Source organism: Perognathus longimembris, chromosome 3 (assembly GCF_023159225.1).
Source record: "Perognathus longimembris pacificus isolate PPM17 chromosome 3, ASM2315922v1, whole genome shotgun sequence".
NCBI classification, from domain to species: domain Eukaryota; kingdom Metazoa; phylum Chordata; class Mammalia; order Rodentia; family Heteromyidae; genus Perognathus; species Perognathus longimembris.
The window spans coordinates 108,490,655-108,505,755 of record NC_063163.1 but is presented as its reverse complement, the minus strand read 5'-3'; the positions used below and the strand labels follow the sequence as shown (position 1 = coordinate 108,505,755).

The 15,101-nt window shown below is 36.5% G+C and overlaps 1 protein-coding gene across 1 annotated transcript; it reads left to right on the top strand.

Annotated features, from left to right (window-relative positions):
- The first annotated feature begins 6,464 nt into the window (after positions 1-6,464).
- On the top strand, positions 6,465-7,538 carry LOC125348022 (olfactory receptor 151-like). The gene has a single exon (XM_048340959.1). The coding sequence runs from the start codon at positions 6,465-6,467 to the stop codon at positions 7,392-7,394; it is 930 nt and encodes a 309-aa protein (XP_048196916.1). The 3' UTR covers positions 7,395-7,538.
- The last annotated feature ends 7,563 nt before the right edge of the window (positions 7,539-15,101 follow it).

Sequence of the window (15,101 nt, the reverse complement as noted above, 5' to 3'; positions counted from 1 at the left end):
AATGATTGAAATATATACACATATGCAAAGATACGGCATATGATAAATTATATACGAGTCTAGACATTCACACACTGAGGCCAAAGGAGGATATGCATATGAGTGGTTGACAAAGGCTCAATAGCTATGAGCCTATGAGCATATAAAATAATATTCTATGAATTATCTGCAAGAAAAGGAAACAAGAGACATTTTTCAGTTACCATTGTGTTTTTGTTTCCTTTTCCTTTGTCTTGTTTGTATTTTGGGAGGGTAAAAGATGGCACAGAAAATGTGGAAGAAAGATGAACAAATACAAGAATGATACTCACTAGACAATATGTGGGAAATGACCTGGATATCTTGTGGGTAGGAACAGGAGTTAAAAACCAGAAGAGTGTGATAGAAAGGGAAACACGGTTCAAAACAAATTGTACTAATTACTCATTACCTGATTCATGTAACTGCTACCACTCTGTATACCAATTCTAAAATAACAATTAAAAATATAATAAACAAATAACTGAAAAAGAAAAGATTAAATATACTAACAATAATAATAGGGCCATAGATTATATACGATCATATGTATAAAGCCTGGAATCAAAAGAATGCTTGAGAGGCTGGGAATGTGACTTAGTGGTATAGTGCTTGCCTAGAATGCATGAAGCCCTGGGTTCTACTCCTCAGTACCACATAAAAAAGCCAGAATTGGTGCTGTGGCTCCAGTGGTAGAGTGCTAGTCTTGAGCTAAAGAAGCTAAGGAAACGTGCCTGGGCCCTAAATTCAAGCCCCAGAACAGGCCAAAAAAAAAAGTGTGATATTAGTAAAATATATGAATATTAATAAACCACATTCTATAATTTAAAAATAAAGAAATAGCATAATGGTGAGTCCCAATAGAGACACAGAGGCCAAGAGAATACAGGGAATAATAACTATTCCTAGTGATATATATATAACTTTATATAAATAATTTTACATAAATGTACATATAAATTAAGTTGCATAGGAGAGGAGACATGACAACTAAGGAAACCATCCCTCCAAAACCAATAAAACATGCCTGGTAAAGTTACGAGACATTTTCATTTAAAGAGGAGGAACACGAGATTTTTGAAGAACTATGAAGTCCTACTTTCTAAGCTCTGTTTGAAAACACCACAAGGAAACAAAATCAATATATACACAGGGAGTTTCTCCACTGTTATAGTGCACAACGAACACCTAGTATTTTGGAAATATCATTTCTCCTCTACAAAAACCAAGTGTCTTGGAGAAATGACTGCCTCTTTGTCTAAGGAATAACAAATAGAAGAGTAATCAGGATGTCTTGTCATATCAGACAACAACAAAGGCATTAGGGACTACTACTGTTGAGTAAAAATGACAAACTGAAGAAAATTCCAGGGATCAAAGACAGAAAATTTGGGTCAACAATGTAATCATTTTGTTAAATCGACTGTAATTATGTTTAAATTGAGAAGTTTAGAATGATACTGAAGTAAAATATTGTAAGTCACCTTAAGAGGATAATAGGCGACCAAATGATTATTTTACAAATTAGAAAATGATGATCCATTTTTACCTTCACTGTAGTGGTGGAAACAGAAACTTGTTTAATTAATAAAATAGCACACAGAACAGAATATACAAGCATATACACATAAACAGGTGAAAACTGAGGAACTAGATAAAACAGGAACTCTAAGAAAAAGGGAGGTATGTTAATGTCAGTATCCTGCATGTGATGCTATACAATTGCTTTTGTAAGATGGTACCAAATGTTTAAAGAACAGATATTAAAACATTAGATCTCACTGTAATTTTTATCTCTCAGGCATACAAATCTGTAGTTGTCTCTAAATAAAGACTCGTTATTCATAATAATGCAGCCATGGAAGCAGCCTACACACTCATTAAAGACGAATAGATTTTTAAGTGTAGCTACATACACAGTGGAATATTATTCTGCCATTAAAAACAACAAACTCAGACAGGTATGGTGGCTCCCCACTGTAACCTTAGCTACTCGGAAAGCAGAGATCAAGAAGTTCAGTGTTCAAGTCTAAACTATTCATAAGCTTTCATCTTAATCAAAAAAAAAATTTGGTTCAATTCAATTTCAACCTATCCATACAGAAAGCATAAACAGAAGGATTGTTGTCCATGTTAGATATGTGCATTTAAGGAACCGCCTATTAAAAAAACAATGAAAGTAAAATGGGCTTGGAGCATGGCTCCAGTGCTAAAGCGTCTGCATATTAGGCAAAAAGCCTTGAGTTCAAACCTCAATATAAAAAGGGTAATAAGATGAAAATCATGTCATTTACTGGAGAGTAGATGAAAATGAACTAAACCAGGTTCAGAAGGATAAGTATCAAATATTTTCTCTCATATGTGGAACTTTTTTAAAACCATGAAAGTATGAAGGGACTACGATGGGATAGGAAAGGAATCAGAGGACAATGAGAAAGATAGGACAAGTGTGGAGAATACAGGGGATAAAACAAAGTACCGTGTATACATACAGGAAAAATGCATAGAAAACTTATTGCTTTGAATAACTACTTTAGTTATTCAATATACTGAAATATAATATACTGAAAAGAAAAATCTGTGCCACAAATACATCAATTTGTAATAAAGCACTAAGTAAATGGTTGAAGAGTAAACTTCCCTGATAAATGATCACACAGAAATAAAGAATATCTATGAATCCACCTTCCCTGCTATTCTATAGTATCAGTCTGCAAGTATAGTAGTAAAATGATAGACTCATGTGTCTATCACCTTCAGTCTTCCTTTACTAAAACTATAGAGTTTGGCTTTGAAAATATTTTATTTGTTTTCAAAATAATTCCAATGTTAGTTAATGAGCAATAATGAGTAATAATCATAATAGAGTAATTGATGATGTTGATAGGAATGACTGCTATCATTGTGGAGATGGGGAAGAGAAGGGTGTTGATAATGATGACGGTGGCAATGATGGTGATAATGAGGCTGTTGATATTAAATATCACAATGTTCATATTAAGTGTTTGTAACTACACATTGACTCTACAAGTAGAATTAAAAATAAATACAACTGGGAGAAAAAAATCATGATTCATAGAGCAGATATCTAATTGTTCCTTAGAAAGGACCAGAGTCTCTAGAGTGGACTATATACCCCAAGAGATGGTCTATGCACACACATGTAAGCACAACCGAGACTCATTGTGATTCATTCCTCCTAACTGTGCAGGCATTAGATATGAATCTACATGCTTCTAGCATTTATTGATCACTGAAAGCAAAGCTATCCATCAAAATTTCCAAGAGAAGTTCGTTTTTCCTCAGCCCAGGTATTTCCTTACATAACTTTAAAAATGAATAATAAAAATCTTTCTTCCTTGAATTCTTTTTATAGTACAGGTAATTTATGACCACATGTGGACTTTCATCTCCAAGTACTGGGTTCTTTGGTTCCTATGTTCTCTGGGAAATAATCCTGAACCTCTGATGGACTGGTAACTATAGAATTAAGAGCTATAGCAATCCATAGTAAATACAGGATTCCTGCTTGTCCTATTCACTTATTACAAGATTAGGGAAATGAGGAATTAAATCCAGTTTATCCAAGTTTCTTCTACACATTAGTATTCTCATTTGTACCTCACTGGGTAAATAATACTGCCTACCCTGCTTTGTAAAGCACTTGCATCAATGAAAATGTTATTCAAGGTGCATTTTGTATGTTTTTAATCATTTTGAAGGTAGAGATTGGGCAAAAAGAATATACTTAAGCTACCATCTAGACAAAGTATTTGTATAAATGTAGCTAATATTTACACATTTACTTCAAATGCTACTGATTACAGAGTTAAATATCTCTCTACCAATGAGTTCAAATATAAAATACAATTTAATGCATATTTTCTTTTATTCAGATCAGAATTGTCTTTTGTATTTTGTGACTGGCTTATTTCATTTAATTTAATGTCCACACATTTTATATCAACTAAGAATATTAAGAACTCATATATTAGAAGACTATCGTTAGTGCAATCATTATTATTGCAGGAATCAGATGAATTTAACTGATGTTGTAATATCACATTACAAAAAGTTATTTTGTAACATGGCATTAAGAATAGGTTACAGGGGCTGGGGATATAGCCTAGTGGCAAGAGTGCCTGCCTCGGATACACGAGGCCCTAGGTTTGATTCCCTAGCACCACATATACAGAAAACGGCCAGAAGTGGCGCTGTGGCTCAAGTGGCAGAGTGCTAGCCTTGAGCGGGAAGAAGCCAGGGACAGTGCTCAGGCCCTGAGTCCAAGGCCCAGGACTGGCCAAAAAAAAAAAAAAAAAAAAAAAAAAGAATAGGTTACAAAATATGGCTGTAAATGAATGCCTATAAAGGATGAAATACCAACAAAGATGCTCACTCTCAGTGTTAGACAACAAATATCAGAAAATGTGGGAAGGGTTAATCTAACTGCTTATTTATGTTTCTAATTTACTATAATGCTTTTATATAAACTGAAATTTGTATCATGGCCTTCAATATTATAATAACATTTTACTTACTATTAATAAAGCAATAACACAAACATAGTTTATAACAAATAACAAAGTTTATTAGAGTCAACACAGGTTGGTGCTCAGGATCCCTAAAATGTAGTATAATATCTGTACCTTAACCTCTCTGTACATCAGTTTGATAATAAAAATTTGAAAAAAAAATATCTGTACCTTTTCTGATTGGAAGAAATTGGTTAGCCACCTGAATTGTTTTAATTTCAATTTACTGGGTACTGTGTAGTTTAAAAATATAGTATTCTTTTTTCTATATTATGCACATACTAAGAGGTCAAACATAAAACATGTTTCAATCACACTTGTTAGAATATAGGTATTCTGACTTAGATGTTTTCACATGGAAGGAAAGGCAAGAAGCTTATTGCCAGGAGAGAGAGAACTCTCTCCTGAACATCATCTGTCAGTAGTAGGCCGTAGGCAGATCATTTGGTATCTGGCACATCAATTTTCTCAAAGAATCAAAAATTTTAAGTCCACATTTCCTCTGTTTTCAAAAGTTACTGAGACTGACTTTGAAAGAACATGAAAAAAAAATAAACCATTGAAGAAAAGCTTATAATGATTTCAGGAATAATTAATATAGTGAAATTTAATTACCTTGAAATAAACATACCCCATTTTCTGGGTACCAGTGACTCACACCAGTAAGTGAGCTACACAGAATGGTAAGATCTGAGGATCAGAGTTTGAAAACAGCCCAGGCAGGAAAGTCCATGTGATTCTTACTTCCAACCAACCATCAAAAAAGCTGGGAGTGAAACTGTGGCTCACATGGAAGAATGCCAATACAAAAGCTCAAGGACAGTACTCAGGCCATGAGCTCAAGCCCCAGGACAGGCACAAAAAAAAAAAAAAAATCCCACGGATGAAGTATCTATATGTGTCATATCTACCAATAATGCTGCATGCTTCCTATGTTCATGTCTATAATTTGTTTGTCATTAGCAATGAAATAATGTCATGTTTTGGAATTACATTCTGAGAGTAATAATAATCATAAGTTATCAGTGGAATATTCATCTACTGAGGATGATGATAAGTGCCAGTGCACAAACTGAACCACAGATGAACAAAAAATGTTTGTGAATAAAACCTAGACATCAGTGTTTTGTAAATTTTCTAAGCAGTCACATAAACCTAATATTGAAAAAACCTACCTTAAGAACATATCCAGTGAATGGCTAACAACAATCCCAGACATTTAACGACAACTCACATTTTGATGAGAATTTAGGACTTGAAACAAGGATTGCCAAATATATTGTCCTAATTCCATTATAACAACCAACTTGGAATTGACACTACTAAATATAAAAATAGACTTCTTAAGTGACACTGCTTGTAACTATATCATGCTGACAATTAATTTCAATATTCATGTTCCATATCATTGAATATTAGGAATTGAATAGATGAAAGAGGAATTACATTCTTGAAGAACATTCTGTCACCACCAACAAAATATGGTATATTATCTATCTTTTGTAAAGAAGAGGTTTACAAACTTTAGATTAAACAATGAGTAAATCACTAGATCCAGCCTAGTGTACCTGATTCAGTACCGGGGAAGTGAGACCTAAGAACTGGCATCCTAAGCAAGGTCAACGTGAAGGTGATGTTGCTGGGACACTGGAGATACATTGAGAACCAGTTATCTAGGACATAGGAACACAGGTAAGAGATACAAGGTTTTCCCTCTCTCCTCTCACCTTTACCATCTAAAACACTCATTGCTGGTCTTGCTCTCAGCAAGCAACAGGAGGAGAGGAAGGGTGCATCAGTCCTGCAGCCAGCCAGGCTGGCTCATGAGATGGCAAAGGCCAAAGGAAGCAGAGGAGGGGCCGCCTTCACCAGTTGTCTTCTCTCCCATCACCACAGGCTTCCTGCCCAAAGAAAATGGCTACAGAAAACCACTCCACAGTGTCTGAGTTCATTCTTGGGGGATTAACCAACCGGCCAGAGCTCCAGATCCCTCTCTTCCTCCTCTTCCTGGGGATCTATGTGGTCACCATGCTGGGGAACATGGGCATGATCACCCTGATTGGTCTCAACCAGCAGCTTCACACCCCTATGTACTTCTTCCTCAGTAACCTGTCCTTTGTGGATCTCTGCTACTCCTCTGTCATCACACCTAAAATGTTGGTCAACTTTGTCAACAAGAAGAACATCATCTCCTCTACAGGGTGTATGTCTCAGCTCTACTTCTTCCTTGTTTTTGTCATTGCTGAGTGTTACATGCTCATGGTAATGGCCTATGACCGCTATGTGGCCATCTGCCATCCCTTGTTTTACAACATCATCATGTCTCATACTCTCTGCTGCCTGCTGGTGGCTCTGGTCTACACCATGGGAATCATTGGGTCCACAATAGAGACTGGCCTCATGTTAAAACTGCACTATTGTGACATCTTCATCAGCCACTACTTCTGTGACATCCTCCCTCTCATGAAGCTCTCCTGTTCCAGCACCTATGATGTGGAGATTGTTGTCTTCTTTATAGCTGGATTCAACATTATACTGACCAGCTTAATGGTTCTTGTTTCCTATGCCTTCATCCTGTCCAGCATCCTCCGCATCAGCTCTACTGAAGGCAGAGCCAAAGCCTTCAGCACCTGCAGCTCTCACTTTGCAGCTGTGGGGATGTTCTATGGATCCACTGCATTCATGTACTTAAAGCCTTCCACTGCCAGTTCCCTGGCCCAGGAGAATGTGGCCTCTGTGTTCTACACCACAGTGATCCCCATGCTCAACCCCCTCATCTACAGCCTGAGGAACAAGGAGGTAAAGGCTGCCCTACACAAAACACTGAGGAGAAAACTCATTTGATGCAAATGCTAGTCTTTCTCAATGTAAGAGCAAATGGCTGTGACACCCCCAAAACCCCTACAAGGCTGCCCTCAATCTGTCATCCCAGGTGAATGGAAACATGCTTCTCCCGATGACCAAATATATGCTTATCTTCTTCTTCCTTCTCTCTCTCTTTTCACATTTTGTTTGAACATATGACTTAAAATTTATTTTTCTTTCATTGATATTTCACTCCTTTCATCTTTAGCTTTATGGCTAACATTCTCTATATTAATTTTAAGCTGACATAAAATTCTAATATTAAATTTAATATCAACAGAGTTTGGGAGTCATTCATAGTCTTATTACCTTAAGTATAGGAAATTTTTTTTTAACTTTGGAGTAAAACTAAAAATTTTACTTTGGGAGTATACCAAGCAATTACAGTAGAACTTAAAAGTCACAAATTAGTCATCCCTGGTCTCTTTTTTGTTGGTTTTTTTTGGGGGGGGAGAGGTATTGTTGTTGTTTTGGGTTTGTTTGTTTGTTTTGCCACAAGGTCTCACTATATACTCTAGGATGGCTTCATCCTTGAGATTCTTCAACATCTTCCATGCTCTAGGATGTCTTCCCATGGATTTCTCATGCAGGTTTTTTCCTTTCTTCTCTTTCTCATCTGTAGTATTTTTGTCTAGAAATTTTTACTTCATCCTTTTATGTCACTTTCTGAATAACAGCAATAATAACACCTACATGTCCGTGGCTCATGCCTGTAATCCTAGCTATTCAGGAGGCTGAAATCTGAGGAATGCAGATTGAAGCCAGCCCATGCAGAAAAGTCCATGAGACTCATATCTCCAATTAACCACCAAAAGCAGAAATGGAGCTGTGGCTCAAGTGCCTTGAGCAGAAAAGCTCAGGAACAGCACCCAAGTCCTGAGTTCAAGCCCCAGTATCAGCATAAAATAAGTAAAATGATGATAATAATTAATAATAATAATAAACAATCACCTACCATGTTTTCAGTGAAACTCTTCTTGGTGCTTTCATTATATTTCAATTACAGTGAGGATGCATAGGTACATTTGTGGCCCTACCATACAGATGTGGAGAGATGGCTTGGTAACTTGCTCAAGATATACAGATGGTAGGTAAATGCTGGGATGGAACTCCAGAGTCAGTAGTTTCAAGCCTACACTCAGAATATTCACACACTGTTCCCTTGCCTATATGCTAACATTTCCAGTGAAGAACATTTTAAGCTGGCACTAATTATGTTCTACCAATTTCAAATGCCTCCTGATAGTTTCTGAAATATCCTTTTTTCATCTCCCTGAACCTCTTCTTTATTCACAACGTCTTCAAGATGACTAAAGAAAATTTCATCAGGCTGACTGATCACCCAATATTTTACACTGCTGCAAAATCACTTGTCCTGCCTAATCACTAGTCTTCTACCAAGCACAGCCAATAAGTGCATCTTCCATGCAATATTTTCTTTCCCTGCTTGTTTATATTGATATAAATGAGATATTAGCTTAAGAAGGATTTTTGAACATTCTTTTGTCATATATAACAAATTTGACTATAATACTGCATCAATCAATGTTTCACACAGGAAGCAGAAATAGCTAGTTGTCTTTATTCAAAAGAGATGTAATTTGTGAAGTTATAGACTCACAGTTTTGAAGGAGTGATGGAAAGGTGAGTGGCCTCCAGTTGTGTTCCATATTGGATATGACCCTGAAGTCCAGAAGTTCTATCCGTCACTGTCAACTTTGCCCCCATGAAGAATGATACCTTTACTCATGAGACTAGGAAATAAATGAGAGGGGCCCCGGATGAGTATCACTTAGAAACCTGTTAGCAATGTGAATTTTCAGACCCTACTGCAAAAGTATTGCAATTTTAACAATCGGGAACTCTGGTTATACTGAGGGAGGGCCTCTCCACTGCCAACTTCTAAACTGCACAAACGTCCATTTAATTAGTGTAAATGTATTTGTTTCCATTGGGTTTGCAGCAAGGAAATCTGGAAAATGAAGTTTTCAGCTTTTTACCATGACTAGAAGGTAAGTCAATGAGATATTAAAACAGGCATATCTACGTAGCTTTCCTAATCTTATTCTTCTTACCTTATTTTAGGATAGAGTTCTGAAATACTAGAAATCTCTACCCCTGTTAGTCTTTCAGTTAAGTACACACAAGGCTGTATAAGAATGACTGAGGGGGCTGGGGATATAGCCTAGCGGCAAGAGTGCCTGCCTCGGATACACGGGGCCCTAGGTTCAATTCCCCAGCACCACATATACAGAAAACGGCCAGAAGCGGCGCTGTGGCTCAAGTGGCAGAGTGCTAGCCTTGAGCGGGAAGAAGCCAGGGACAGTGCTCAGGCCCTGAGTCCAATGCCCAGGACTGGCAAAAAAAAAAAAAAAGAATGACTGAACTGAAATCTCTGTAAAATCTCTTGTGCTGGCTAATCACCTAATCTAATCAAAGTTCATTTTCAATTCTGCCTATTGGACTCTCAGGAATATAGTATCCCTCACACTTGCAATGTTCTCCTTTTGTGACATCTGTGAAACTTTTTTTATTCTACACATATTTGACAAATTGACTAAGGCTATATATACTCCTCACAAATACCTTTGTTTTTTGTATCATTATCCCTGATTTTCAGATTGTAATACTGAGACAGTTAAGCAATCTGCCAACAGTCGCACAGCTAATAATAGCTGCTCCTGGGTGTTACCCATACCTTTTCAGATACTTCACTGGCCAGTGTCCTTCTATTTGGGGGTGCTTCAGGGGAAAAACTTCAGTCCTTAAATATCAGTTAATCTCTTTAAAAAAAAAAAAACACTTGTTTGGGGCTGGAGATATGGCCTAGTGGCAAGAGTGCTTGCCTTGTATACATGAGGCCCTGGGTTCAATTCCCCAGCACCACATATACAGAAAACGGCCAGAAGTGGCGCTGTGGCCTCAAGTGGCAGAGTGCTAGCTTTGAGCAAAACAGAAGCCAGGGACAGTGCTCAGGCCCTGAGTCCAAGGTCCAGGACTGGCAAAAAAAAACCCCAAAAACAAAACACTTGTTTGAAGCAACTCATTGTTGCTCTCCTATATGGTATTACCTCTGTTTTGTAATTCTCCAATTTGTACTTTTTCCTCTCTCAAACTCTGATTTTATATTGCCACCTTCTTTTTCATCTTCAGTGTTTAAAGGTTCTATCAGCACTGGTGGTCTTCTTTAAAAAAAAATTGACTCTTTCTTTGATTCTTTAAATAAATGAGAGTTACAAGTGTATTTTTTAATTTACTTTTTTCTTCTTTCCTTTTTTCTTTTAAATGTTTTATTACCTTTACATAGTTGTACAAAGAAGTTGATCAATGTACCCCTTTCATAATTTCCCCCCATCTCTCCCAACCTCAAGCATCCCCTCAATATTTCTTATTTTCCAATCTATAATAATTGGATAATAATAGTTGGATAATAATTTTTAGCTCTTTCTTCTTTTCTAACATATGTATTTACTGACATACATTTATCTCTAGGCCCTGTTTTCAATATGTACCACAATTTTGATGAGTTTCATTACATTGCATTTAGTTCAAAATTTTTAAAAAATTCTCAAGATCTTTTTTTTCTTTGACCCATATATTCCTTAGAACAAATGTGTTGTTTAATCCCTAGGTGTGTTGATTTTTTTCCAAATACCTTTCTGTTACTGATTTTCAGTTAACTGTAGCATAAAACTAAATATTAAATGATTTCTATTTTTAACATTTTATACTGTGTTTTATTGCCTAGAATTTGATTTATCTTGGTTCTCCCCAATCTCAACTTCCATGCATGCTATTTTCAGGTAAATAATACCAAACCACTTAATGTGAATTCTGTGGAAGTTGTGGTCTAAGCAATTTGGGAAAGGGTGTTATTGAATATAATTTTTATCCACATAAATAGTATTGCATTTTATATCTTACTTCTATATTCTTGCTTTTCTCACTAAGCACTATAGCTACACTGCCAATGACTAATCCTAACAGCTTCAGTCTCCACCATAGTTGATATGCTTCCTTTCCTAAATGTTCCTATCTTGCATCTGATTTTTCCAGCACCAAAAAAAAAAAAATGTACTCACTGTCTTACATATAAATCTGTAACCCCTCTGTACCACACTTTGACAATAAAGAAAAAATATTTAAAATAATAATAATAATAACATAATAGATATCTTTGTAAATGTACTCTCAGAGGCCTAGAAGACAATGCGTTAGGGACAGATAGATGATGATAGACAGACAGACATCCCAAACCAGAATTGCTGAGTTCCCATTAATACTTTGACTAATCCCATGTAAGTAATGCCTTCTGCTTCCCAGAACAGCCAGAGTGCACATTCAGTTCCTAAATCCCCACCTCCTCACTGAAACGTGTCACTATCCAGAAGTTAAGGTTTTTCTCACTGTATAGCTGTAAGAAGCTATACCACTGTTTTAATTTTCATGTCTATCTTTAGTAATTGCTTTGAGAACCTCTTCATGTGCTTGGTGACGCATTAGTCTTTCTCTTCTATAAACTGGGTATTTTATGTGCCTTGCCCATTTTATTCCATTGATGCTGATATACTTTCATATGATTTGTTGGGGAGTATTATATATGATGTTTGGATATAGAATGTTCTCTCATTGTATTATATCTCTTCTCCCATTGCATATTTATCTTTCTTTAAGACATATTATTGGTGTTCTTTGTTGCATAAAACTCATCATGTATACCAAAAGTCAAGCTGAAAGGCATGTAGAGGCAGACAAAACAGGGAGTAAGCCACAGAGATAAGCTTAAAATTAATAAATAGCTATGCCTAGATGAGCTAAAAACACATCATAAAAATGAAATAAGGTAATAAAAGAAAAAAAGAGCAAGAAAATCCTTCGAATGAGAAAAACCAAAATTAACCAACTGAATGCAGGAACACTTTATTACAACTCACATGCTTACAGAAACTTAGTATTAGAGTAAGTTTTTTTTCTTAATATTACATAAGTAAGGTAATGAGTACAAGAAACAAGATTTTTTTTAAAAACCTTTGTCCCATATGTTTTCACAATCAAGTTTGGAATCAATATCATTAATTTATTCATCTCTTGGATGTAGAGATTAACTTCTCACTCAGTAATACAGGTGGATCTATGATACAACCTTAACCTTGCTTCCAATTCTAATTATATATTCATTTTATGCAAATATTCATCTTTCTTAGTGTAAGATTAAGTGGTTATAAGTACAGAAGGATGCCCTCTGAATGCTAAGTGCAGCACTAGCAAGGATGGAAACAATCACTTCTCTTGCTGGCCAAATGCATGATTTTTCTCAAGGTGCACCATAGGCCAGCAAGACTATGGTCATTTATGCAGAATGAAGTAGAAAGCAGAGGTCTTCTGGGGTCTTCATGACACAGAGACATAGTTACTTGTCCAACAGTTTCTTCCCTCCCAAGGGTCAAAATGTCTGCCAAATTTAGTATATTTTAAAAAATGACCTTTTCCTTTTTTCCCTCCCACTCATACATAATATTCACCAAGTACAGAACAATAAATATGAAGAGCAAGAAGAGGAAGAAATGTTTCTGCTTTTTAAAGATAAATCATTTATTTATTCACTGACAACACTGAAAAATATTTAGTGAAACAGCCCTTTCTATCACTAGAACATACATAAAAATAATAGGTTATATTCTTGAAAAATAAAGTCACAAATACAAATTAAGCTTATTGATCTCTTTATTTTGTGTCTAGATGTATTAATATTAATATAGAATTAATTATTTATAAATTAATTATTAATGTGGAAATTGTCACATAGTTTAGCCATTCTTACAAAATTAAAGTTTTATAATACAATCCAGCAATTTCACTCCTTTGTACTTAACCAAAGGGAATCTCAAGAAAAAAGAAGGAAAATACAGGTTAAAAATATTAATGCAGCTGGATGAAGTGGCTTGTACCTATAATCCTAGCTACTTGAGAGATGGTGATAGGGAGGATTATGGTTCAAGGCCACCTTCCACCAGTAAAAAGCTGTTGCACAATGGCATGTGCTGGTCATCCCAGCTACAGAGGAAGTAGAAGTAGAAGGATGGTTTTCCAGTCCACCCTGGTCAACAAAAAATAAAAGGACTAAATCCTAAAAATAACCAAAGCAAATAGGTCTGCTGATATGGCTCAAGTGGTAGAGCATCTACCTAGAAAGTAGAAGATCCTGAGCTCAAACCCCACTACCACCAAAAAAGGTAAAGCTGGGCTGGGAATATGGCCTACTGGCAAGAGTGCTTGCCTCTTATGAAGCCCTAGGTTCGATTCCCCAGCACCACATATATAGAAAACAGCCAGAGGTGGCACTGTGGCTCAAGTGGCAGGGTGCTAACCTTGAGCAAAAGAAAAAAAAAGCCAGGGACAGTGCTCAGGCCCTGAGTTCAAGGCCCATGACTGGCCAAAAGAAAGAAAAAAGGTAAAGCCAATATGATGCAATAAGGATTGCACCATATATTTTATAAAAAGGGAGTAATGAAAATTGTTATGGGGTTGTGGGAGGGAGAAAAGCAAGTTGAAATTTAAGTAAAGTGACAGTAAGTAAAGACTACAGCAAGTACTGACTTGGGGACATCTGCAAGCCCTGGAGGCCTAGAAACTGGGTTTTCACATGTGAAGAGCAAGAGAGGAAGCCTAGAACAGAGGCAAATGGAAGTGAGAATAGAGACCACGTCTCCTCCCCATTGCCCTCAAAAATTCATGCGCAAAAACGTGAAATCTGAGCAAGTGAAAGAATTGCCTCACTTATGATTACAATACAGACAGAGTCTGGTTTCAGAATAAGCTCTGAGTGTGTAGCACGCTAAGGGGAAAAAAATCCTGAGAATTCCTAACCAAGCTAGTACTCATACATGTATGAACTTGAAATTTACAACTCTATATCTTTAAACCTCATGACAAACACTTATAAAGAGGTCCTTGAATTATTTCTAACAATGAATTTTAAGTATAGCACATGCTCCAGAGAAAAGTACAGGGCTTTATGGAAATAGTCACTGGAGGCAAACTGAACTGAAATTTCAAGTGTCAGGAAGAGCCTCTCTCAGGAAGTAGACTTCAAAGACTTAAAAGCATTAGTACTTGCTGCTCCATCAAGAGGATTTGTCCTTGTTTGAATCTTAGTTTGAAGCTTTCAACTTGGTAACTAGTTGGCACAGCTAGTAAGCTGTATCCTGAATGTATCCCATAGGGAAGGCATAGAGAAGCACTCAACCTATGTCATTAGATAAAGGTTGAGTTCTAAGTAAGGACAATAGTTCTGAGCAAGCATAAGAAAAAGATCAAGGATCACTTTTAGTCCATAACTGAAAAGACAAACATGATACCCTTGAAAAATGAGCAGTGTTATATAGGAGATCAGGTGGGACCAGTGGCAATGGCCACTTGCCAGCTCATCTTTAATGCAGTACATTCCTTACTTTTAACCTTAGCTGTGATTCTGGCCCAAGGGCTTCCCAAGGGTCCTAATTCTTCTCTGAATCTGGCTTCCCAAGCTCTTTAGAATTCTTGGATTTGCCTCTAATCTTTCCAATGAATTTTTTCCTACCAAAGTTCACCAGAGTCAGATTCTGTATTTTACAGTGAAAAACCATCACTGACTATAACAGAAGCTAGCCAGATGGAGAGCTGAGGAAGTGAGACAGAGTGGGATGG